Genomic DNA, 27,279 nt, shown 5'->3' with positions numbered 1-27,279 from the left:
ACATGTAAGCTTGCATGCTGATTTCTTCTGGCACATCTCTCCCCACTGACTGTTTTTGTTATATAAGCTATTAAAACACAAATAACTTGGAATATTTAACGTTCTGATCAATGTTTTTAAAGTTCTCCATGAGTTCAGCCCTCCCTATCTCTAATCTTCTCCAGCACTACAGTCCTCAGGACCAACCCCCTTCCCCCACTACACACACACCTAATTGTGATCTCTTGCTCATCTATTGACAAGTACCTTCCAACTGCCTAGGCTCCAACATCTGCAATGTCCACAACACCCCTTTCCCCACCCCCGCCCCCAAAATCTTCTCTCCTTTTCCAAGACATGCCTTAAAATTTTTTTAAACACACCTGTCCTATTATCTCTTATGTGGCTTGGTGTCAATCTATACACTGTTCTCTATACACTGCTGTAACAGGTCTGGAAAGTTTTGTTATGATAGAAGTGCTGTACGTAAATATTGACTGTTGTTCCAACTATTGCACAATGCGGTCCAGTCCATCAAGGGTTCACACAAGTGCTCAATTTTGGTCCACCGTAATGTCTGTGGCAAAATTATGAGACACAGTTTAAAACTGCTACAGGGAGTGCACTTATTCTGACACAACAAGACAGGTCTGGGTGGATCACCACAACAGCTGGCTCCACTAGATTCACATGAATAACAGGGGAAAGAGCAGCAATTTTACGCTGCAGAATTCACAACCTGAAGTAACCGTTTGTCAAGTTGCAATGAAACATATCAATGCATATGTTTAAAAAAAAGTTTAAATTGGAAAAAAAGACAAATTTTCTCTTACCACAAACTTCAATTTAACATTTATTTTGGCTACAGTTGAACAGGTCTTTACTGAAAACTGTAAGCAGTAATGTAAAAATGACTTTCCTGTGCCCTATCCTCTCCTTAAGTATTATATGCAGTCATAATTTTAGTTTACTTTGGATCACAGAGACTAGTAGTCACTAAGTATGAAAGAACAAAAAAGGGTAGGAAAAGTAGCCCTCTCATCCCTCAATCAAAAAGAATTAAAAAAAACTACAATCCAGAAGCAGCAATAAGGCATATACTGCACAGTTTAATTTACAAATGTTTTCAAAATACGGTACATACTATTCTTTTCATTTTTTTTACACCAATAGTTCCAGCAGCCTTTTTTTTGCATTGGAAAGAGCTGCGTACATAGAAAATTACAATGTTAATCCTTTGCGGGGGGGAAAAAAGGAACATCAACTAAATTTGGAGAGCATGTATCATCTGAGATTCTTCATTATTCACAGGTCATCTCAGTAAAGGAACTTTTCAAAAGATTGTATCAAGACTGGGCTTTCTCAACAGGAAGGAAAACGCAAAAAGGGAAAAAACACCAATGAAAAGATTTGCCCATCTCAAGATTTTTTTAATAGTGCATTGATTCTTCGAGAATTGTTCACAAAATAACTTTTTTTTAGAAAAAGAAACTTGTCTAACCAAATGTTTTACAACCCTACATATGAAATGAGTAGCTTTTTGCTCACACTTATTGTTCTTTAAAACGTAAGAATATGGAGAAAGCACAAAGAAAAAGGGAAAGGTGTATTAGTGTGTACAAAAAGAAATCTATGGATAAGGAGGAATTCCTCACTTTTTTGTTTAAGTCTAGCTGATAACAAAACAGCACATGTATAACTGCCAGCCGTCTGCAGTCCAAAACACTTTGCCAATCCACTTGGCCCTTCTAAATCGCCCACTATCCCAAATCAGAGAATTCTTCCAACTTGTTGACTTTTTTTTAAAAAGTGAAAGAAAGATCAGGGAATAAGGATACTGGCAGACACTCTAGTCCTTTAGAAAGATGTTTTGCTTCCACAGACTGTGCTACAATCAGATTATGCCCATACAGGGCTAGACAAACCATCCCACACAAATCCCAGGCTATATATTTAATTTACCTCATCAACGCTCAAGCATCTGATAATGAATTATGCCCCAGCCAAAATAAATTGTGAAGCACTCTTTATTGCCACTTTCAAGTGGTTGGCAAGTACACATGTGCTGGTGACAATGAAGAGTAGGGTTCTTTGGTGCAGTTAGCCCATTTTCTTTTTTTAAAAAAACTATTTTAAATGATGGATAATATGTACCAGTAAGAATTTTGCTGCTACCCCTGGACAGCAGCTGTCTGCCTTGCCAACACAATCAAATATGGCTCTATAAACAGGTGTCAATAAACAACCAATAGATTTACGGGGCTCAGACACTGTCTGAATCTCTTGAGCAATGGATGCAACTGTGTTGCAGTGGAATCCGATTGTAGGTAAAGGCAAAGACTGGTTGTCATAAGGACAACTGCCTGTTGTCAGGGCTTGCAGATGAGTTAGTTGGTCTTTCTGTTGGTGGATCGCTTGCCTTTCTTCAGTGCCAGTTTGTTCTTCACATACCCACGCTTTCTTTTAGAGGTCTAGGGCATAAAGACGGACAGTATTACAAATGTGCAGCTCTCATGTTTATACATAGTACTGCCAATATTTAACACTAGTTTAGCACATTCATTAGAAAATAAAGGCCTTTTCCTCATCTTTCCAGACTTTTTCTTTGGTGAGGGGGTTGGGAGCTGGCAGAGAAAGGGGGGTGGGGGGTGAGGGGTGAGGGGGTGAGTGAGTGTATGAAGGGAAGAGATTTGCTGAGAAAATCCACTATTAAAACACCAAATGACTGGGGGCACCAAACCAATAAAAAAAAGTCTGGTTATACTTGGGCAGTTAAAGACTGAGCTGCAGGTTGGATTGAGACATTGAATGTTTTAAGGCTTCCTTCGTTTCTTCACAACCCGGACAATATTCAGCAACATATTAATTTAGTGCAACATTTGGGTGACCAAAGCAAGTCTTTGTTATGTACAATTTTCTGTCCTCAAAGGGCTACCCCACCTTTTTTGATAAATACTTCTGTTTGGGCACTATGTTAGTTACTCTTGGTTTATGGTCAAGTTTTTCTCTGTTGTCCAGCTTCTTGACTTTGTAAATCCTCACTAGCCAGTGCTCTGAGGTGAAGGCTTCTTCTAGGTGTTTGAACTTGATATCTTTGTTACCAATTTCAGCATTTCTAGTGCGATCGAATCCTGGTGGTGTTCTGAAATCCAACTGCAAAACAAGCATTATAATTTAGTGCTATTTTCCATATTTCTAAACTGTTTCTCAGTTGGTAGTGAGACACAAATTAAATTCGCTCAAACTCAAATCTCACCACCCTGCTCAACCACTACCCCACATCAAACCTTCCCTTCCACTTTAAGCTTCTTGAACCCATCACTGCCCAATTCCCACCCATCTCTCTTCAAAATTCTTCATTCTGGTTCTCTACCAAGCAACAGATTTGAGATTTCACTACTTTTTGATGTGTTGCAGCCATTACACACATTTAGAATTTAAATTAGCACTACTAGGTTTTCAAACATCAGCAAGACTAATGGCATAATAGATTAGAAATCACTGTCCAATTCCATTCAAGTCTGAAAGGCTCCTTTGTGAAATGTGTTTATGTACTTCTAACCCCATTTACTTGTTTGCAAAAGGCAAGCGGCACAATAAAACTGAAGTTATGCTTCGAGGCACAGGATGATTAACGAGGGAATACCTCTGGGGCAAAAGGCAGTGCTCCACTAAGATTAGGACTGAGAAACATCACTGGGGCAAAGCAGAGGAACTTAATTCTGCATCTCATTATTCTGTACCTGATCTGGGAGTGCTGGATGCTGACTCTAAATGTCTGAAATGAAGAGTGTTTTATTCCCTAGCAAGGTTATCTCTCACCTCAAGAAGCACCAAAAAAAATATAGAGGTGCCCAAAAAAAGCACTGAGCTCATCCTTACTGATCTGAATCTCATCCAATTACTTCAATGTTTCTGTGACTTTCAGGAGAATATTCATCCTGTGCAACTGGTTTAAATGGAGTCTTTTACACTAGCCAATTGTATGTACATTCACAAGGATGAAACAATTTAATAGAAATATTCAATGCTTTGTGCAAGTAATGACTCATTACACACTTACCTGCATCTCTCCGAATCTGTAGTAAGACATTTTGTACATGAGACAGTTCAGTAGAGTTGGAGAGCCAGCCTTATCCACGCGGAACTCTCCCTGTGGTGTGAAGTAGTCACTTTCCTAGGAGTTACATCGCAGTTGTTAATTAGCACCGGTAGCTTAAAGACAACTTTTAAATACGTTAATAAAATGTCTGACGAGCCTTTAACCAAAATGCATCACTTTACCCGGATGTCCTTTGGATGTTCTCCTTCTGCTATTCTGACCATCCAAAGGAACTTGTTGATGTCATCACCAGAATAACCAATCACTCCACCAAAGATGATGAGCACATAGTCCACATCCAGACTCCGCATTATCTGGTAGGCTGCACTCTCATTGGATGACATCGCTTTTCCAACCTGAAAGATAAAAGCAATCAATATTACAGAATTCCATTACCGGGCTGAACAGTGAATAAAACGGACCAAAAATCTATACTTTCATATTTCAGAAGCTGTCATTTACACCTCATCTCCACATTGAGTGACGTGACTGCTCAGAAGGCAGGCCAAACAGCCGTTTCGACCTCTACCAACATTGGTCTGCAATTCATTGCTAGGCTTGGAAAGTGAAGCCCACAATGCTGCTCCACCCTTGTGTGGACAGACCTGTTTCCACTGGTTCAGTTAGAACACTGGAAAAACTACAGCACCAACAGGACCTTCGGCCCACAAGTTGCGCCGATCATATCCCTGCCTACTAGGCTTACCTATAACTCTCAATTCTATTAAGTCCCATGTACTCATCCAGAAGTCTCTTAAATGACCCTATTGAATTTGCCTCCACCACCACCGACGACAGTCGATTTCACTCACCCACTACCCTCAGTGAAAAACTTACCCCTGATATCTCCTCTGTACCTATTCCCCAGCACCTTAAACCTGTGCCCTCTTGTAGCAACCATTCCAGCCCTGGGAAAAAGCCTCTGAGAATCCACCCGATCTATAGCTCTCAACATCTTACACACTTCTATCAGATCACCTCTCATCCTTCGTCTCCGAGAAAAGACCAAGCTCCCTCAACCTATCCGCATAAGGCATGCCACCCAATCCAGGCAACATTCTTGTAAATCTCCTCTGCACCCTTTCAATAGCTTCCACATCCCTCCTGTGATGAGGCGAATAGAATTGAGCACAGTATTCCAAGAGAGGTCTGACTAGGGTCTTATAAAGCTGCAACATTATCTCTTGACTGCTAAACTCAATCCCTCGATTGATGAAGGCCAGTACACCATATGCTTTCTGAACCACATCTTCTACCTGCAAGGCTATGGATCTGGACCCCAAGGTCTTTCTGATCCTCTACACTGCTAAGAGTCTTACTGGACAAGACGATGGAAGGTGAAGTATTATAACCCACTTTGATAGAAACAAAAGGAAAAAAAAAGTATTTTTTATCTTTTATAAAAAGGTGAGAGTCCTTGTACTCGAGTCACAAAAAGTTAACATACAGGTACAGCAAGCAATTAGGAAGGCAAATAGCATGTTAACCTTCACTTGGTGAATTGGAGTAAAAAAGTCATGTTGCATATCCTGAGTTACAGCCTCCTTACTCAAGGAAGGATATATTTGCCTTAGAGGGGGTGTAATAAAATTCACTAGATTGATTTCTAGGATGGTAGGCCTGTCCTAAAAGAGATCGGGTGGAATGGGCCTTTTTCACTGCAGTTTTAAGAGAATGAGGTACGATCTGATTGAAATATATTAAATCATGGGCCTAACAGAGTAGATGTGAAGAGGTTATTTGCCCTGCCTGAAGAGCCAGTGGTCATAGTCTCAGAATCATGAATTAGACTGGCCATTCACTCATATGGTTGCAAATCATTTGAATTGTCTACCCTAGCGGACTATGGAAGTTCAGCTGATCATACTCAAGACTGAAGTTGACAGATATTTGAGAGTTAAGGGCTGATGGACAGGGTGGGAAAGTGGAGTTATGAAAGTTCAGCCATCAGATTGAATGGCAGGACAAGCTTGAGGAGCCTTGCAGCATACACTTGCTCCTACTTATGTTATGAAGTGACTGAAACCATAGTTTACTATATAAAGAATAATCTTCAAATCCTGCATAATTATAGAGGCGGTGTCAGAAGAATTGAGGATTGCAAAGGTTAATATCCCTGTTCCAAAAAAGAAGGGGAAGAGGATAAACCTGGCAAAGACAAGTCTGATGGCGATGGGACAACTTTTGCGGACAATAATCTGAGGCAAACACCATTGTCAAGTTTCAAATAAATGAAAACCAGAACTGGCTTCACAAACACAAATTCGCATCTGACAAATGTAAGTAAGTTTTTTGATAAAATAACAAAGGGTTGATGTTGAGCATATGAACTTTCAAAAGGCATTTGATTAAATACCACATAATAAACTGGTTAGTGCAACAGATTGCCAAGGGGTTAAAGGGACAGTGGCTAAAAAATTGGCCAAGGGGCAGAAAGTAGAGTAGTCATGAACAGTTACTTTTCAGATGGCGGGGGGGGGGGGGGTGGGGGGGCAGTATACAGTATTCCAAAAAGGAAAAGCAGCATCTGTAAGGAGAGAAAAGAGCTGAGGTTTTGAGTCCAGATCACCATTTCTCAAAGCTAAAAGACACGAAGTGGGAGATATTTATACTGAAGTGAGGGGAATGAAAGCTGAGTCATAGCCATAGAAACCAGGGGAAAAGACTGCCAATAGCTGTCCACAGTGAGACGAAAGGATGTGAATGGCCAAACGACAGAAGATGTAAGCTGTGACAGAAGAGGAGGTGGGGGGGGTGGTGGAGAGAAGGGATGGAAAAGGTGGGACAGAGGTAGAATGTAGAAAAGGAGGAGTGGGAGGGAGAAAACATAGGGGAAGTGGGAGGAAGAAAAGGTAAGGGAAGGGGGATTAAGTAGGGGGAAAGAGTTAGGGGGAAGCAAAAATGAAGAAAGGCAAAGAAAAGGTAGAAAATGGTAAAAAAAATTAAACAAAATAGAATGAAAACAAAGGGGGCCAAGATGGGGTACAACAAATCATCTGAAGTTGTTGGCTTTGAGGTTGAGACCGGAAGGTTGTAAAGTACCTAGCTGGGAGGGGAGATGCTGTTCCTCCAGCTTACATTGAGCTTCACTGGAACACTGCAGCAGGCCAAGGACAACATATAGGCATGGGAGCAGGATCGTGTGTTAAAATGGCAAGCAACCGGAAGGTCAGGGTCCTGACTGCACACAGACCGATGGGTGATCGCTTTGCTGAGCACCTGTCTACACTTGGACTCTCCAATATAGAGGACACCACATTGAGGGCATCAAATGCAATACATCAAACTGAAAGAAATGCAAGTGAAATGCTGCTTAACCTGGAATGAATGCTTTGGACCTTGGATGATAAGCATAGAAGAGGTAAAGGGACAGGTGTTACACCTTCTGTGAACACTGCCACAAGTATAGAGTACTGTCTGCCACGGGTCAGTATTGGGACTATTGCTCTTTTCAACATATATTTGAAGGCAGCATGAAATGTAGCAATTATGAAGATAGTAGACTACAGAAGGAGAGAGATTGACTGATGGAATGGGCAGAAAAGGTACGTGTTACAAGATGCTTATCTTTTTGATATTCCTCCTCACTCTTGGGACTGTTTATTGCACCAAAGCAGGAGAGTTTTGGAACAAAATAAATCAAGGCAGAAGTGTTGACACTAAGGTGTATGTGAAATGTCATGAGGTTTGTAGAGCCAATAATTCCAGACAATTCTTGTGCAACTCTCTGCTCAAAGCATTAACACCATCACCTGCATAAGGTAACAAAAGCCACGCTGAGGGGCTGGGAGATGAAAGAAAATGTCTGATCTACTTTGCAAAATTGGTTACTGGCTGATGAGCAAACGATTCACTTGTTTTTACATTTGAATATTGAGTCAAACAGTCACTATTCAGTTTGCTTACCAGTGCAATATGGCTGTTGTTCCACGTATTGTTATCCACCAGAGTTGTCCGATTCGCCATTCCTGCAATCTGATACCCATAATCCCACCAAGACATCACTCGAACATGTTCATCTGTATTTTGTCGCAGCCAATAATATGCCTCACGGAAGTCATCAAGGATATTGCGTGTGCTTTAAAAAAAGTTAAACTGTTAATATCAAAATTATGTTACTTTTATTATTTCACAGGATGTGGCCTTCACTGGTAAGGTCAACATTTATTGCCCATCCCCAAATGCCCTCCGCCTTCTTGAACTGTGGCACAGTGGGGCGAAAATCTATGATGATACTCCGATCAATACTGAGGGAAATACAAAATACTGAGACGGCACAGTGGTTAGCATTACTGCCTCAGTACCAGGGACCCAGGTTCGATTCCCTTTTTGGCTCACTGTCTGTGTGGAGTTTGTACATTCTCCCAGCGTCTGCTTGGGTTTCTTCCAGGTGCTCTGGTTTCCTCCCACAGTCCAAAGGTGTATGGGTCAGGTGGTCTGGCTATGTTAAATTGCCCCTTAGTGTTAGGGGAACTAGCCAGGGTAAATGCATGCGGTTATGGAGAAAAGGCCTAGGTGGGATTGTGGTTGGTGCAGACTTGGTGGGCCAAATGGCCTCCTTCTGCACTGTAGGATTCCATGTGATACAGCTGCACTCAACGCTGATCAGAAGGGAGTTTGAGGGTTTTGATCCGGTGACAGTGAAGGAATGGCAATATAGTCCCAAGTCGGGATGGAGTGTGGCTTTAAGGGGAACTTGCAGGTAGTAGTATTTCCACATTTTCACATTGTCAGGTAGATGCCAATGTTGTAGATGTACTGGAACAGTTTGGCTAGGGGTGGCAGAGTCCTATTGCCAGGATGCTGTCAGGACCCACAGCCTTTGCAGTATCGTGTGAAGTGGATCAAGTTGGCTGAAGACTCGCATCTGTGATACTGGGGACTCTGATGGAGGCAGAGATAAATCATCTATTTGGCATTGCTGGTTAAAGAGGATTGCTAATGCTACATCTTTGCCTTTTGCACTGATGTGCTCGGCTTCTCAATAATTGACAGTTGGAACACTGATGTGGCCTCCTCGTCCTGTTATTGGTTTAAATGACCAACACCATTCCTAACTAGATGTGGCAGGACTGCAGAACTTCATCAAAATGGATCAGCTGTTCTGATGAAAGGTCAAAGTCACTGACCTGAAAGGTTAATTCTGTTTTCCTCTACACAGATGCTGCCTAATCTGTTGAGCCTTTCCGACAATCTCTGTTTACCCTGCATGCTACAGATTATTAGTTTGCATAATTGCATATTTTGATGCCTGCTGATGTGTCTTTCTGGGCAAAGATTCAAAATGAAGAGTCGTTGCTACACAAACTGACTTCAGGGTTAAGCAAACATTCATTTCTGGGTGTGTTATCAGCTAATTGAGAGACAGTTAGACATTGATTGCCAGGATTCATCAACAACATTTATGATTATATCGTGTGATTACCAGGATGCTAGAAGGTGAATTCGATAGGTTTCGTCTCTCCATCTCTAATTCCTATGTTCCAATGTCACTGGATTTTTTAAAGCTGCCATGTATTTTTATTATTAGTAGTTGAATAAACCGGCTTGCTGGGCGAGGTGCTGCATACTAGTGACGTGTCGACTAGTTACTGGCTTCACATGCCTGTCATTGTCCTGAGCTTTGAATGGTCTAAGTGACCTGAACACCACAAGGTCAGAAATCCAGAGCAGACTCAGTCCCAAGATTGCCAGTTTTGAGACACTACCTGTACGCATTAGTGCGCACACACTGTCAACTGTTTCCAATTTTCTTGATGTGGATGTGCCGGCGTTGGACTGGGGTAAAAACAGTAAAAAGTCTGACAACACCAGGCAAATTGTGCGGAGGGTGTGGAGAGTCTACAGAAGGATCTAGATAGGCTGGGCGAATGGGCCAGGAAATGGCAAATGGAATTTAATGTTGGCAAGTGCGAGGTGGTCCACTTTGGTAGGAATAATGGTAGGAAGGATTATTACTTACGTGGCGAAAAACTGCAGCAGGCGACGGTGCAGAGGGACCTCGGGGTCCTTGTGCATGAGTCGCAAAAACCCAGCTTGCAGGTGCAGCAGGTGGTCAGGAAGGCGAATGGGACGCTGGCCTTCATAGCGAGGGGGATTGAATATAAAAGTAGGGAGGTCTTGCTGCGGCTGTATAGGGCATTGGTGAGGCCGCAGCTGGAGTACTGTGTGCAGTTTTGGGCGCCGTACTTACGCAAGGATATTTTGGCCTTGGAGGGAGTGCAGAGGAGGTTTACTAGGCTGATGCCGGAGTTGAGGGGGTTGAGCTATGAGGAGAGGCTGAATAAACTAGGTTTGTACTCGTTAGAGTTTAGAAGAATGAGGGGAGATCTTATTGAGACGTATAAGATGATGAATGGGATGGATAGGATAGAGGTGGAGAAACTCTTCCCGCTCAGAAAGGATAGTAGGACTAGGGGGCACAGCCTCAAGATAAAAGGGGGGCGGTTTAGAACGGAGTTGAGGAGGAACTTCTTCACTCAAAGGGTGGTGAATCTCTGGAATTCTCTGCCCGTTGAAGTGGTGGAGGCTACCTCAGTAAATATTTTTAAGACGCGGGTTGATGGGTTTTTGATAAGAGAGGGGATTAAGGGTTACGGGGAGAGGGCGGGAATGTGGAACTGAGCCACGACAGATCAGCCATGATCTTATTGAATGGCGGGGCAGGCTCGAAGGGCTAGATGGCCTGCTCCTGCTCCTATTTCTTATGTTCTTATTTTAGTCCAACCGATTTATTTGATAGTAAACGCACAAGCTTTCGGGTTAGTCCCTTCGTCAGGTGAATGGAGAGTTCTGGCCTCAGACAGAGCATATAAAGCACAGACAGTTTACAGATTACTGATTAGAATGCGAATCTTTACACCTAACCTGCTGTTCAAGTCTTGAAGTGGCTGACGTGAGTGGAAGGAGCACTGATCACAGGTTAAAGAGATGTGTATTATTGTCTCCAGACAGCACAGTGAGTGAGGTTTTGCAAACCCAGGCAAGTGTTGGGGGTTACAGATAGTGCGACATGAACCCAAGATCCTTGTTGAGACTGTCCTCATGTGTGCGGAACTTGGCAAGAAAGGATGTCCTGAAGCATGGTACATTGGGGAGACCATGCAGACGCTACGACACGGATGAATGAACATCGCTCGACAATCACCAGGCAAGACTGTTCCCTTCCTGTTGGCGAACACTTCAGCGGTCACGGGCATTCAGCCTCTGACTTTCAGGTAAGCGTTCTCCAAGGCGGCCTTCACGACACACGACAGCGCAGAGTCGCTGAGCAGAGACCGATAGCCAAGTTCCACACACATGAGGATGGTCTCAACAAGGATCTTGGGTTCATGTCGCACTATCTGTAACCCCCAACACTTGCCTGGGTTTGCAAAACCTCACTCACTGTGCTGTCTGGAGACAATACACATCTCTTTAACCTGTGATCAGTGCTCCTTCCACTCACATTGTCAGCCACTTCAAGACTTGAACAGCAGGTTAGGTGTAAAGGTTCGCATTCTAATCAGTAATCTGTAAACTGTGCTTTATATGCTCTGTCTGAGGCCAGAACTCTCCATTCACCTGACGAAGGGACTAACCCGAAAGCTTGTGCGTTTACTATCAAATAAATCGGTTGGACTAAAACCAGGTGTTGTCAGACTTTTTACTATTCCAATTTTCTTGGCATCACAATCTTTTTGACACTTTATTTCAAGATTTCCACTAGTAGAGATTTAAAGTATAATTCAATATGTATTGACATTGGGTTTTAAAATGTGCATTAATGTTTAATCACTTAATGGCATAATTAGTATAGATATATTTAGAATGATTTACCAGCTCCTTAGAATAAAACTCTCATGAACTATCTACGTATGGCTTACCCCTTTTTTAGAACTAGTTATATTCTAATAGGAACTTCAAATCCATGGAACCCAAAGACTGGGGTGACTCCCAAAGCTGTTTCATGGTTTTGATTATCTTTAAATACTATTAATCCTCTTTGCTTTTGATGACGCAAAACTTGTAGTTATGTACTGTAGAGCCCACAGTACTTTGCACGTGAGGACACATGGCTTCTTGACTTATTCTTATTGAATTTGAACTTTAACATTTAGAAATATTTGTCCAGAATTTGAACATCACGTTTTCATTGGAGACTATTGAGTTTCTCCTGAGGTTAACATCCATGGAAATCAGCCTTCCCAATATTCTTGTTGACTTAAGTATGATGTTCAGCAATACAATGATATTTGGTCAATAACTATATGAGGCAGTCAAGATAGTCTATCATGTATTAATTTGGAACCAGTGTATCCCAGATTGCTGCTTTATGGTCTGTTGGATTGCCCTGGCAGAAAGAAATTGCAACAGTACTTTACCGACTTTTCTATTCAGATGCTTTCTTCCTGTGCCGTATGCAAGTTGACAGTGTAAATGACTCCCTTTCCAATCACTGTCATCACTGACATGTTTAAAAAAAGAATTAATTGCTGGCAAATTGACAGATTCTATCCCCCTTGTTGGCCACTTTTGCCAGGTGAGTCAAACTGCTCACAACCTCTCATTTTATCCAAACATGTTGATTTTCCAATCCCATACTCTCACCTTCACAAAGAACACTAACATTGACGCTTCCTAGTTGCAATTGAAACTCTTGTTTGTGTTTTTAAAATCTCAGGAATTGACTCCCATTTTCTACATTATAAACTTTAGCTCATCCAAAACTCAGCTGCCCACATTCTATCCCACATCAACTTGTTTCTAACCATCAAACACACCCTTGAACCCCTCAACCTCTCCATCTCTAAGACCTTCCTATTCAACCAGGCTTTGAGTTTCTGGTGCTAATGTTGCTTTGGCTTGGTGTTCATTTTTACCCGATTAAATCCCTATGAAATGCTTAGGAATTTTTTTCCCCCAAAACTTCAAAATGCTATCTGAATGCAATTTATTGATTTTGCGATTAGGGGCTAAAGACTGTCAAAGATCTACTATTTTAGTTTAAGAACCCACAGACTGAACAAAGTGCACAAAGGCTCAATCGATTTAAAATAGCAGTACTGTGGATTGAGGTAACTATTTCATCCCCTTTTCCTATCTCATTTAAACGACTGATTCTATTCTACTGCAAATAAATAATTTATGCATTTTCATTGTTACTATTCTACTAAATCTTAAAGAGACTACCATAAATGGGGGAATTTGTCATGTATCTATTAACACCACATAGATTCCTAGGAGATGGTGATCATTGTTTTTCTTTAAAAATGGGCATATTTCCAATAATATGGCCTTCCAGGAGATGGAACAGCTTTAGTAAATGTTGTTCAGCTGCTGGACTTCTTCCTGCAATTTCTGCTTGCTTGATGATGCTAATGCTTTTCACGACACTGCAATAATTGCCAATCATAGAATGGCTATAGCACAGAAGGCGGCCATTTCTGAACATGTGTTTCTCCAATTCCCTTTTGAAAGCCACAATAGAATCTGCCTACATCACCCTTTCAGGCAATGCACTGCAGATCCTAACTACTCACTGCACTAAAAGTTTTCCCACTGCCACCTCTGGTTCTTTTGCCAGTGTCCTCTGGTTCTCAACCATTTCACCAAAGGCCCTATCCACTCTGTGTGGACCCCATCAAATCTCTTCTCTCCTTTTTCTATGGAGAACAGCCCCGATTTTACAAATCTATCCAAGTAATTGAAGTTCTTATCCCTGGTGCTATTTTTGTAAATCTTTTCAGCACCCTCTCTGAAGCATTCACATCCTTCCGAAAGTGTGGTGCCTATAATGGCACAAAATGCTCCGATTGAGACCAAACTAGAGTTTTCTAAAGGTTCATTAAGCCTGTTGCTATCTCCAGTGCTCTGATGCTAATTACATGAGTGCATTTTAATCCATTCTAACGCGAGAATAAGCCTAAACAAAATGGGCAATCATTCAGCACTACTTACCTTTAGATTGACTTTAAGGCCTTAGGTAGTGATGAAAAGAAACAGCAAATTCACACTGTTACAGCAGGATACTGCTGTGGATTAAGGTGAACTGTTGACAGAGCAAAAGGAGGCAATCTTTGTTTCTATCTGGTCTATACCACACCTGATCTTGTAGTTTTTGATCCTGGCAGTACTATCTCTTGTTTTGAGTCGATAAACTGACCTGAAACTATTAATAACCGAGCTTTGATCTGACTTAACCACTTCACATTAGTAGTGCTGCCCTTGCCTAATGATTTGCAAAACCAATTAAACTGAAAGGTTGGAAGGGTGGTAAGTGGTTTGTTTCAGTTCAAAGAGCTGAATTTGAGACACTGCACTCATATTTCTAGTGGTATAAGTAAAGATGACAAACTAAGTATTGATTGCACCGCCATCCAAAATATCACCAAGAAAATAATCACAGTAAAATAACAGTACCCCAATTAACAGAAAATAGTTGAAAAGGGATAGACAAATTTCTTACCCATCATGATTGTAAGATGCGAGGACCACACTCGGGCTGGAGTATGCATTACTTGTCACCCAGGTGCAATGTACAGCAAACATCATTAGCAACATCAACATTAGCATGGTAACAATACTTTTGATATTTGGACCAAGTCCCTCTTCAGTCTTTTCCTGTTCAGACACATGCTTTCGTACCTTGCCTGCCTATGACAATCAGTGAGAAACAACCATTAGAATCTTTCCTGTCAAACATCTGAGTTTTAACAAAAATTCCTTGCACAACATCCCCGTAACCTGTGATAGGAGGCAAAACAGCTCCCACTCTGCCATTACCATTTCACCATTGAAGTCATTTTGGATGTCAAGAGGGAAAAACAGAATTTTGCTCAGGATTTATTAGCAGCAAACAGCAGTTAGTATAAGCTGAAACTTTTAAATGAAAAAGAAATGCTTACAATTTAGATACTAGAGGTCAAAACTGAGAGGCTAACACAGAGACTTTGCTCAAGGAGCCAGAACAAATTTGGCAATCAAAGTAGGCTTGAATCTGCAAGGCCATGCAAGTAAATGGATGAATAATAATTAGAGCAATTTCACATTATCTCTGGAAGTGAGACAAAATCAAGTTTGGAAAAAGCAGCTAAGGGGGCACTTAAATAAGTTTGACCTGAACTGGAGTGTGGATGGCTTGAAACCAGTTTCAATTACTGTATGAGTTTTTTGAATCCATTTATTATTGAAAGATGTGGTGGGCAGAACATGCACGATTGATGTTTTGTGAAAACTGTTAATGACCAGAAGAACCACAGGTAGACTTGCTAAAGCTTCAAATTATTGAGATGGATCTTAAATGAAAATGCTTTAAATGGAGTTGAGAAGAAAAGGGATTTCAATGTCAATGTCAAAGTTTAAAAAGGGGCTGTTAAACAGATCAAGCCACAAAAAGGTAAACAAAATATTTGGATCTAGGAACATAAGATACATCAGAATGGAGCTAACGTTGAAATTCTGTAGCATTTTAGTTTAGCCACAGTTGAAACAATGTACAATTTTAAATAGTCCCTCATATGAGATAATGTGAAGGCAACAGGAAAAGTGCATCAGATTCAATAGGATGTTACTTGCATGTTACCCCATGCAAGACTTCTTGAGGATGTGAGAGGGCATGGGATCCAGGGGGCTTTGGCCTTGTGGATCCAGAACTGGCTTGCCTGCAGAAGGCAGAGAGTGGCTGTGGATGGGTCTTTTTCTGCATGGAGGTCGGTCACCAGTGGACTGCCCCAGGGATCTGTTCTAGGGCCCTTGCTGTTTGTCATTTTCATAAATGACCTGGATGAGGAAGTGTAGGGATGGGTTAGTAAGTTCGCCGACGATACAAAGGTTGGTGGTGTTGTGGATGGTCTGGAGGGATGTCAGAAGTTGCAGCGGGACACAGATAGGATGCAAGACTGGGCAGAGAAGTGTCAGATGGACTTCAACGCAGATAAATGTGTAGTGGTCCATTTTGGCAGGACCAATGGGATGAAGGAATACAATATCAAGGGTAGGAGTCTTAGCTGTGTTGAAGGGCAGAAGGATCTTGGGGTCTGGGTCCATAGGACTCTTAAATCAGCCTCGCAGGTGGAGGATGTGGTCAAGGCGGCGTATGGTGTACTGGCCTTCATTGATCGAGGGATTGAGTTTAGGAGTCGGGAGGTAATGCTGCAACTTCATAAGACCCTTGTCAGACCCCACTTGGAGTACTGTGCGCAGATCTGGTCGCCTCACTATAGGAAGGACGTGGAAGCTATTGAAAGGGTGCAGAGGAGATTTACAAGGATGTTGCCTGGATTGGGAGGCATGCCTTATGAAGATAGGTTGAGGGAGCTGGGACTCTTCTCCCTGGAGAGACGAAGGTTGAAAGGCGACCTGATAGAGGTTTATAAGATGTTGAGAGGAATAGATAGGGTGGATTCTCAGAGGCTATTTCCCCGGCTGAAATGGTCGCTACGAGAGGACACAGATTTAAGGTGCAGGGAAGCAAGTACAGAGGAGATGTTAGGGGTAAGTTTTTCACTCAGAGGGTGGTGAGCGAATGGAATCGGCTGCCATCGGTGGTGGTGGAAACTCGCTGGGGTCTTTTAAAAGACTTCTGGATGAGTATATGGGATCTAATGGGATTGGGGGTTATAGATAGGTCTATGGCTTAGTAGGTATAGATGTGATCGGCGTAACTTGTGGGCCGAAGGGCCTGTTTGTGCTGTGGTGTTCTATGTTCTATAAGGGTAAGTTAAGACCTTGCTGTGTTAGGATTTTTTTGCCCATGGGAAAAGATTAAGTGATGGCACAGCAGAGGTCTTCCAGATCATGATGAATTGTAACAAGACGGGACACATTGTATGATGGCCACAAGATAATTAAAAGGGAAAAGAAAAAAATTACCTTATACGGAGGGTGGTTAAGAATAAGGAATTCTGCACCACAAGCCATCGCTAAGGCACAAAGGGAAGAATGAAGAGCTGTGGCCACCTAGGTACCACTCTAACAACTGTTCCTAATATATTGATTCTACATAAAATGACTCATTTTTAAATAATAAAATGGCTCATTGTCAAATTTAAAAAAAAACAAAAATCTACTTCTAAAAACCTAAGCTTCAGGGAAGTTTCAATGCACATCAAAAGTTGTGTCTCACTTGTGGTCCTTCTATTGAATAAATATTAGTTCCCCAGTAATGTACTGCTGCAATTGGCCTTTAGACCACATGACTGTCTTGGGGTTTTGCTATCAAATTTCATTTCCTTCCATTTGTGGTCTAGGAGGTTTTGACTCGCATCCACAATGATGAGGAACTATTTTTTGATTGAAAGCTCATGTCCACCAGCAATGTAATAACAATTCTTAACCCATTTTTCTGTGGAGAAAACTCTATTGCTGTGTTTAAGTGCTTTACCTTGTCATAGAGATTCCCCGAATTCCTCTTGTCGTCCTCATCACTGCTGTCCTCAACAGGTGGACTTTCCCTCTGTGTGTCATCACCCAGATAGTGTTCAAAGACATTGGAGAAAGCAATGGCAGAAAGCATGCAGACAACTGGAGTGAGAGTCAGCATCAGACGTACCATGACTCCGGCAAAGTACACAGCACTGATTGCATAAAGGGCAACTGTGGAGAGTTTAGATCATGGGTATCAGCTTACACTCAAATTACAAACAGAAATAAAAGCCCCTTCTTCCAGAACCAGTATTCTGAAATCCAACCAATTCTGGCCACCAGTATGCTTTGTACACATTACTTAGGCTGCAATCAACAGTTTGGATTCATACAGACAGTTTGCTACGTAAATCTGTACTAAATGTACAACTGGCATCTCCCAAAATGCACACATTTATACTCAGTATTAAAATGGTGACAATAATATTTCTCACTAATTTTAACAAATCAGAACACAAAACAAAGCTCAAGAAACGTAATGCGCAATATATAGGATCCTTAATCATTGTTTAACAACAACCCTATTGTGATTTGGAGAAGTATATGCTTCTTGATGTCAAAATCATCTCATTTGATAAGTTCACTGGCAGTTTTCATAAATTTTTTTAAAAACACCAAAGAATGATGGAATTAATTTACGAGCATGCTCTCTGCTTCTCTATCTTTCCTCCTGTTTTTAGGCACAGGTCTCTTACCTAACCAGAAAACAGTACACCCCAGCCAAATGATTTGTTGACAGTATTTAATCCAGAACTGATTAGTAAAATGTATTGCTTTCAGATTTCTAAACCCAACTTTAAAAGCACATTAACATTTTCAAAGCAGCCAGCTGACCTTTTCCTTGAACTAATGGCCTATTTTAATCAAATTTAAATGGTTGCAGAAAAACAGATTGTATGAACTTATCTTCCTCACTTTATGTGCACACACAGGGACAAAACCTCACGTGTTAAATGATAATTTGAGCGCTCAAATTGGCATACAGCAATTTGAATTCTCAATCTGCAGGAACTAGAATATTTGATTTAATCCAGTCACTTGAGAGTGCAAAACTTGAATACTGCTCAAAAGGGAGACATGCTGCCAAAACGTTTCATCTTGCACTCATCAGGACACATGCAGGTATGCCAAATTTTAAACGATTGCAACAATTTATGCTACAGCAGAAAAGGGTGCTACCTACTGGTTGGCAAGTCAACTCTGATCGGTTGAGATATTGCCAATGAGGAAGCAATGGGAACAATAGATTCCCTAAGTTCCTGAGGTGGTCAGACAGTGTGGGTGGAAGGGCTGGGAGGGTGAAAAGGCCAAGAGCAGGAAAAGGAAGGAATCAGGGTGAAAGCACTGTGTGAAGAGGCATGTAAACAAACAGGTCACAGTGGAAGAAGCAAGCAAGTCGACGCAAGTGAGGACTTTTTTTTAGGTAATCTGTAACTCCTGAATCTTAAAACTTGCAGTTAGTTGTCATTCCACAATTGGGTAGCACTTGAGCAATCCCGAATACACTACACTAAAACTAATTTAAGATAGTCAGGCAAGCTCTTAATGTGGTTCATTTATCCTTGCTAGAAGCGATATGCATTCATATGCTGGGACTCATTCTCAAACAAAAAGGAATATATTCAAGACCAGGTAAGGATCATTGGGAGCTTGAACAGCCAATCTCCAAGGCAGCAACTCTGCCAGGGTTGACCTGCCAACAAATCTGAACCCCTTTCAGAACATATGAAACAGAAACAGTAGGACATAGTATGTATAGTACATAGAAACAGTAGGACATAGTATACTGGGGTATAGAGCATAAGAGCTGCCGTCTAATGCTTCAGTTGTACAGAATGTTGGTTAGACCGCATTTGGAGTACTGCATCCAGTTCTGGTCACCTTACTACTGGAAGGACGTGGAGACCCTGGAGAGGGTGCAGAGGAGGTTTACCAGGATGTTGCCTGGCATGGAAGGACTGAGTTACGAGGAAAGGTTGGAGAAACTGGGGCTCTTCTCCTTAGAAAGACGGAGATTAAGGGGTGATATGATAGAGGTATATAAAATACTGAAGGGGATAGATAGAGTAAACAGTGGTAGGCTTTTCCCTAGATTGGGGACAATTATGAGAGGTCACGATCTAAGGGTGATGGGGGAGAAGTACAATTTGGATATGAGAGGAAGGTTTTTCATGCAGAGGGTCGTGGGGGTATGGAACGCGCTACCGAGTAGGGTGGTGGAGGCAGGCACATTGGACTTGTTTAAGGTTTACTTAGATAGACACATGAGCGAAGCAAGGATGGAGGGTGATAGTAGAGGGTATTAAATAGGGTCAGAGCCTCGGGACGACACCGGAAATGTAGTTTTATATGTTAACGTATTGTCTTTTTATTCCACAGGGTCGGTCCACCTTGTTGTCAAACGAGGGGCATACACACGGTGGGTCGTGCGTGGGCTGCTCTTGGAGGTTCCGGGAGTGGCCTAGTACTTCGTGTCGTTGTGTGTGCTTAATCCTGGACCAGCAGACGGGCGCCGCAACAGCTCAGTGACTATCACTGCTAGCTGTGCAGATACATGGATTTGGGCCTGTGTCTGGGAGTTTGCGCATTCTCCCTGTGGTTGCGTGGGTTTCCTCTGGACACTCCGGTTTCCTCCCACACCCCAAAGATGTGCTCTTAGGCTGATTGGTGTACCAAATTGACACTATTCTCCCCTGAATCTGGCTACATTAGGGGTTCCACTCACATACACACAGGGCAGGGTAGGTGTGGGAAGATGCGGCGGCGCGGGCTTGTTGGGCCGAAGGGCCTGTTTCCCGTGCTGGGATGCTCTTTGTTCTTTGATATTCAGCACTTCCAGCCCATTCCGTCATTCACTAAGATCGTGGCTGCTCTTCTAACACCATTTTCCTGCACTGTTCCCCTACGCCTTGCTGATTTTAAACAGACGTCTATCAATTGCAGTTTTGGCCATACTCAAACCAAACTCCCCACTGAACTCTGGGCTGGAAAATTCCAAATATTCATCACCCTCGAGTGAAGAAATTCCTCATCACCACTGTCCCAAATAGCCTGTCTTTAACTCTGAGGCAGTCTCTCTACATCCGCCATCCAAGGGAAACATCCTTCTGCATCTACTGTGCTCAGCCCTGTAAGAATTTTGCATATCTGATTGAGATCGCATTTCATTCTTCAAACCACCCCCACCTCCCCCCGCCTCCACCAGAGAATAAAGGCCCAGTCTATTTAATTTTTCCTACAGGACATACTCTCCAAGCCAGGGATAAATTTAGTGAACCTTTATTACACTTCCTCTATGGCAAGAATATCTTTAAGTGAGAACAGAACTGCACATAACTATATTCCAGGCGCATTACCAAGGCTCTATATAAAGGCATCTTTACCCCTATACTCAAATTATCTTGTAATAACAGCCAACATATCATTTTCCGTCTTAGTTGCTTGCTGAACGTGCATGTTAGCTTTCAGTAACTCATGAACAAGGTCACTTTGAAGCTCAACACTTCTCAGTCTCTCACCATTTAAGATATACTCCATATTTCTGTTGTTCTTACCCATCTGGATAACCTCATTTCTCCACATTATTTTATCTGCCAAACATTTGGCCATTCGCATAGCCTCCAAATCCTGCTGCTTCCATAACATTCCTACTGACTACACAAGAAATAGTAACAGGAAGTTGGCTCTCCAGTTTCTCACGTCGGATCTGTTACCTGAAAATTTCCTGATGTGACAAAGCTTTCTCTGCTCAATTCTCCATCCTCACAAACAGTTTTCTACTGCTTTACAGGTATATAAAAACAACTTTTCAACTTAATTATATACTCCACTGTTAGAAAGGTTGTAAGGTTGAAGTGCAAGTTTGACTGTGGTATTTTCAACAAGTTTTCTTTTAAACTGTGGAGATTTTAACAATAAATCTAAAATAGATTTGATTATCGGCATGTTTCCTTACCAAATACTCTTTCGTCATTGATGTTTTTGATGCAGAACCATAGGCCGGCTGGGAAAGTGCAGACTAATATATGAAGGTCAAAAAAGAAGGAAACCCATGTTGTAGGTTGATGTTCAGACACAGAGGCAATGATGGGAATGTGTATTTTTGCGTATCTACAGAACAAATCATGAAGATCAGTTTGTACGTGTTACATCACATCTGTATGGAGAAAATGAACAGGATCCTACAACATCAGTGCACACAAAGTAGATAAGTAGGATGTATTTGCAATCTGTGTATTCTGTTATCAAGTTTCCAGTTGGGTCCAATTGCAAACCACACCACCTATAGCTGGGAGGAGCTTTTTGAACTTGTATCATGTCTGATACTTATCCTGACTACTCCACTTCAGACCTCCAGAGTTACTGCACTTTTGTCAACACTGTTGAACACTACAGCATGGATTTCTTACAGTTAAAAACCACTTTGTTTCATGAAAATTCTACACCATATTTCCAATCCTGTCCACAATTGAAGGAGAATGGCAGACAGAGAGAGAATTTAATCCCCAATCATGCTGGTTCAAGTTCCCTATTCACTGCTATAATAAAAACAAAATAATTATGAAAATTCTAGGTGATGGTATTGCCAGTCCCGCTACTGGAAAGAAAAAATAAGCACACCCTTCCTATGAATAACAGACACAAGCACCACTAACTAAATGTTCCATCAAGAGGGCAGGGTGCATCCCACTCTGGTCAATTTAGCATGGGGTCAGCAAATCTAATGTCAAATCTAATGTGAAAAGATTCTAAAAGTACTACTTTGAAAAGCAGAGCAAGGAAATTACCCTTGGCAACCTAGCCAAAATTTCTTTCAGCCAACATCACACAGGTAAATTGGTCATTATCATATTGCTGTTCGTGGGAGCTTGCTGGGTGGTCATGTTTCCTACAAGTGTGACTACACTTCAAAAGTATTTCATTGGCAGCTATCAATTGAAACAATTATCTGAGTAAATAGCCCAGAGAGATGAACTGAAGAAGGTTTACTTGGACTTAAAGGTCACTGAGTGGTACTAAAAAATTTTACGGTATTGAAAAAATAGATTTTGATTGCTATAATCTCAACAGCATCCCCAGCAATAAAAGTAACAAGGAGTTTGAACATTAACTATTGGAACACTATAAATGACAGTTTATTCTTCAATTGCATGCCAAGTAAATTAGTTTTCCCTACTTGCAATGCAAGTGCACCAGTATGACTGTAAACATCAAATCTCAATTTTTTCAAGAACCTAACAATATCTTAGGAAACAATCAAACTATTTGATACCTTGGATTGTTGATCACTGAACTGGAGTAATTTCAGAATTGTTAGAGCTAGTCTTTACATTCATGAACTATTCTATGCCAACAAATACAATTCTCTCTTTTTCACTCACCCCATCAAACAAAAATCATGGTCTTAAACATCTTACCCTGTATCCCAGAGTGAATAAAATCTCCCACTCCATGGTGCAATATAGCCTGGAAGAAAAGAATTTGCACTATTTACTAAATGCAAACAGCTGATAAATATGCACTTTAAATTTAATCTAAAAACATCTATGTGATCAGGCAATTGCAAATTCATCATAAATTTCAACAGAAAAATTAAGACACCATTTCAAGATCCACTGTGTTCTGGAACGCAACACAGACCGAAGAAATCTGCAACTCTAACCACTTATCATGACTAGCAAAAGGGATACAAATGCAGCTGTACAAGATTCTCCTCGCATTATATCTTCACTCAAGCCAAATCAAGCATAGAACAGGCAACAGCTAAATCTTTCTATATATGCAAAACTTACATGATGACAGACCAGACCATACCATACCATCGTAGGATAAGTTTTGCACATTTTACTTCCCGATTAAATTTCAAATAACTTTCTGAAGCTGCACAATATTCACTTATGCCTCCATTTCTGTTATTCAACCTCCCTCAGACAAGCCTCCTTGTCCCCAGCTTGGAAGGAATCATCTCTCATGATTACCAAGACTGTAATATCAGTATCAACCATGGCGAAGTTGGTAACAATCTTACCTCTGAGTCACAAAATTTTAAACCAAAGTCTCATTCCAGGCCAACACTCTTGCGCAGTACTGTTGGAGTGCTTCACTGTCAAAGGTGCCTCTTTCAGATGAGATTTTAAATCAAGGCCTCATCCGTCTGCTAGGATGGACATGAAAGATTCCAAAAGTACTATTTTGAAGAGCAGAGCAGGGAAATTATCCTTGGTGACCTGGCCAAATTTTCTCTCAGCCAACATCAAAGGTAAATTAGTCATCATCACATTGCTAATCGTGGATGTTTGCTGGGTGGTCATGTTTCCTACAAGTGTGACTACACTTCAAAAGTACTTCATTGGTTTTGTGAGGGATGGTAGCGGTAGTGTAATTTTTGAGTCAAGCCATCTGGGGCGGAAACCATGACAGAACCGTTAGTGTAACCTGAGGGGTTAAACGCTAAGACCAGCAGATGATGAAACACGCAGAAAAAGAAGAAAAAAAACATGAGACTGGCAGGCGCCCGGGGTCTTCAGCATAGCCTAAAAGAGATTTACACCATATAAAATAAATGGGTAAGCAATTTACGGGACAATGAAAAAGAGTTAGCTGAATTGATGAGAGGTAAAACGATTTAAGCCTTAAAAGGGGTGATTGGATTAGAGTTAATGGGATGTCAACAAGGGAGGAGATCACCCAGTAAAGAGATTAAGGAGTGGTACCCAATAAAGAAAGGAGGGCTGTCCTATTGTTATCTAGGAAAAATGTATATAAACTATGATTGTGTAAAGCAAGGTGTGTGTACCCACGGGACGGCACCCTTTCTTGCAAGATCGAATAAACCGACAGTTAGCTGAACTCATCCGTGTATTTGATTCAAGGGGGGGAATCATAAAGTGAGTATCTGACCGTTTCTCACAATTGGGGGCTCGTCCGGGATCTGGAATTATAACGGGGGTTTCCCTCGACTAGACCAAATCGATGGAATAAGACGCGTCTAGTGTATATTTACACGTAAAAACGTCGTTTTGGTCTGGGAGGAGGGGAATCTGAAACCACTCAGTTGAGATAATTCTGGACCCTGGAAATCACACGGATGACTTCTATACACTAGGACTGCTAGGACTGTGACTGAAATCTGTGAGGGGGTATACACATCATTGGAAGAAGTCGGACAACTCCGTGCACGGATCAAGGTAAGAAATTTCTCTCCCGGGAATTCGGCTGATTAAGGGTGAGAGTCATTTTCTTCCTTGACGACTTTATGGTTATGACAGTTTGATCTGAGGGCACAAATAAATTAACTTGTGTCCAAGACGACAACTGAAGACTAACCATGGGAGGTAAACCGTCCAAGAGTAAGGATGGGAAACCGGGAAATAATAATGATGAAAAGGGAATACCCCCCGACAGTCCTCTGGGGATACAGTTAGAAAATTGGGATGGGGACCGAAAGACTAAGGACTTAAAAAAGGTTATGATAAAATATTGTTGTTTTGTGTGGACGAAGGAACCAATCCGGAAACCATCTGTATTGTGGCCAAAATATGGATCGGATGAGGATTGGGTCTGTCAGATATTAAATTTATATGTTAATAGTAAACAACCCTTTAACCCCGAGGAAAGTAAGTACGCTGCCTGTTGGGTGGGCGCGATGAGTAGATCGCCACAGCCAGTCTCCCTGTATCCAATGATCCCACAGAGCAGACCGGGGCAATGGGACCCTCTTGACAACCTCCTGCCGCCACCCCCTCCTGTACCAAATGTACCCCCTGCATATCAACCAAATAATAATGGGGCCCAAGGGCCCCGAGGGGAAGATCTCATAAATCTTGAGAACGGCACAGGAGGCGGACCCCCAGTTGAGGGTCTGCGGAGGTCCGAGAGGTTGGTAATAAAACAGTCCCTGGAACAACAGCAGAATAATGGGGCTTCAGCGCCCGAGGTGGAAATGCACCCTCTCAGGGAGGTTCCCTTCGGACAAAGAGAGACAGGGTTCGTGGTGGTGCCTCTTAACTCGGCAGACATCCGACAACTTAGGAAGGAGTTGCCCCCTCTCCTAGAGGACCCTGTCGCGGTAGCGACACAACTTGACCAATTCCTGGGTCCAAGCATGTATACTTGGGGGGAACTCCGGGCCATAATGAGCATATTATTCAACTACGATGAAGGAGTTATGATCCGAAATAGGGCCATGGAAATTTGGGATAGGGATCACCAACAGCAAGAACAACTCAGGGGAGATCAAAAATACCCTCTTGAGGATCCAAATTGGAATCATAATACCCAGGAAGGGCGGACAAACATGTCGGACCTCCGGAATCTTATAATTCGGGGGATCCAGACATGTGTCCCCAAGCAGCAGAATGTGGCAAAAGCATTTGATATTAGGCAAGGAAAAGATGAATCACCCAGCATGTTCTGAGACAGACTGAGGGAGTCTGTCCGCAAATATTCAGGAATCGATCCTGATGATGAAATTGGAAAGGGAATGCTAAAAATTAATTTTGTAACGAAATCCTGGCCAGATATCCAGAGAAAACTACAAAAGATTGAGGATTGGAGTGGGAAGGACATGGCGGAATTATTGCGGGAAGCGCAGAAGGTCTTTGTGCAGAGAGAGGTTGTAAAGGAAAAGCAGAAGGCAAAGATGATGGTGGCAGCCGTTAGGGAAGTATGTAAGTCCACCGGGATAACGGATGAAGGATATACAGTAGGTAGAGGAAGGTCAAGGGGAGGTTGGAAGGAAGGGGGGGCCAGGAGGGGCCGAGGTAGAGGACGAGGAGAATTTTACGGTGGTGACCGGCCCCGGGCGGCCGGGTGTTACCACTGTGGGAAACCGGGACACTTCAAAAGAGAGTGTCCTGAATTTAAGAAGGAACGAGAAGGGATTTATGAAATGGAATGTGAGGTTGATTAGAGGGGTCAGGGGAGAATCGGAAAAAGGACCTACCAAGAACCCCTGGTAAATTTAAAGGTGGGTCCACAAAAGGAGGATGTTACATTTTTAGTCGACACGGGGGCAGGCAGATCCTCAATCCCAATCTATCCTACAGGAGCCAATTACCAAACTAAAATGTTGAACATATCAGGAGTAAAGGGAGGGGTATTTAGGGCGAAACTATTTGAACCACAGGTACTACAATGGGAGGAAGAGGAGCTTTTAGCAGAGCTCCTCCACCTCCCTCATCTCCCCTATGGTCTGTTGGGGCGGGACCTGATAATCCGCTTCGGGCTCCGAATAAATGTAGGGGACGACGAAGACCTGGTGGTAACTATGTCATACCTTAGCGAGGACCGACTCACGGGTATAGACTCTAGAGTATGGACGGCCAAGGGAAACAGAGGGCGACTCTCGATTCAGCCTGTAAAAATTGATCTTAAGCCCCAGAGCCCCTCTGTCAAGATACGTCAGTATCCTATCTCCCGGGAAGGGAGACAGGGCCTGAAAGAAGTGATGAAAGACCTGAGAAGTGATGGGCTGGTGGAACCATGTATGTCGAGATATAACTCTCCCATTTTGCCAGTCCGAAAGTCTGACGGCAGTTACAGAATGGTCCAAGACTTGAGGGAAATCAATAAGATTGTACAGGTACGACACCCGGTGGTGCCGAACCCATACACTATACTGGGGCGGATACTCCCAGAACATGAATGGTTCAGTGTAGTGGATTTAAAGGACGCCTTCTGGGCCTGCCCGTTGAACGAGGCCAGTAGAGACTTATTCGCCTTCGAGTGGGAGGACCCTGACACGGGCAGGAAGCAGCAATACCGCTGGACAGTGCTTCCCCAGGGGTTCACCG

General features: G+C 42.3%; 1 protein-coding gene across 1 annotated transcript in view; it reads right to left on the bottom strand.

The window, feature by feature from the left end:
* Window positions 1–1,068: 1,068 nt before the first annotated feature.
* stt3b (STT3 oligosaccharyltransferase complex catalytic subunit B) overlaps window positions 1,069–27,279 on the bottom strand; it is a 119,444-nt gene continuing 93,233 nt past the window's right edge. Inside the window, exons 8-16 of the mRNA XM_080203610.1 lie at window positions 22,903–22,951; window positions 21,441–21,595; window positions 17,445–17,656; window positions 14,529–14,716; window positions 7,988–8,159; window positions 4,264–4,437; window positions 4,043–4,156; window positions 2,920–3,132; window positions 1,069–2,450 (exon numbers count right to left, since the gene is read on the bottom strand). Of these exons, the coding sequence (XP_080059736.1) occupies window positions 2,367–2,450; window positions 2,920–3,132; window positions 4,043–4,156; window positions 4,264–4,437; window positions 7,988–8,159; window positions 14,529–14,716; window positions 17,445–17,656; window positions 21,441–21,595; window positions 22,903–22,951 (1,361 nt within the window). The 3' untranslated portion in view covers window positions 1,069–2,366. The remainder of the gene's footprint in view (window positions 2,451–2,919; window positions 3,133–4,042; window positions 4,157–4,263; window positions 4,438–7,987; window positions 8,160–14,528; window positions 14,717–17,444; window positions 17,657–21,440; window positions 21,596–22,902; window positions 22,952–27,279) is intronic.

This window comes from Carcharhinus amblyrhynchos, chromosome 2, assembly GCF_965287045.1.
Source record: "Carcharhinus amblyrhynchos chromosome 2, sCarAmb.v2.hapA, whole genome shotgun sequence".
Taxonomy (NCBI): Eukaryota; Metazoa; Chordata; class Chondrichthyes; order Carcharhiniformes; family Carcharhinidae; genus Carcharhinus; species Carcharhinus amblyrhynchos.
Note: the sequence above shows the minus strand (reverse complement) of the source record. Positions and strands in the feature narration are given on the sequence as shown.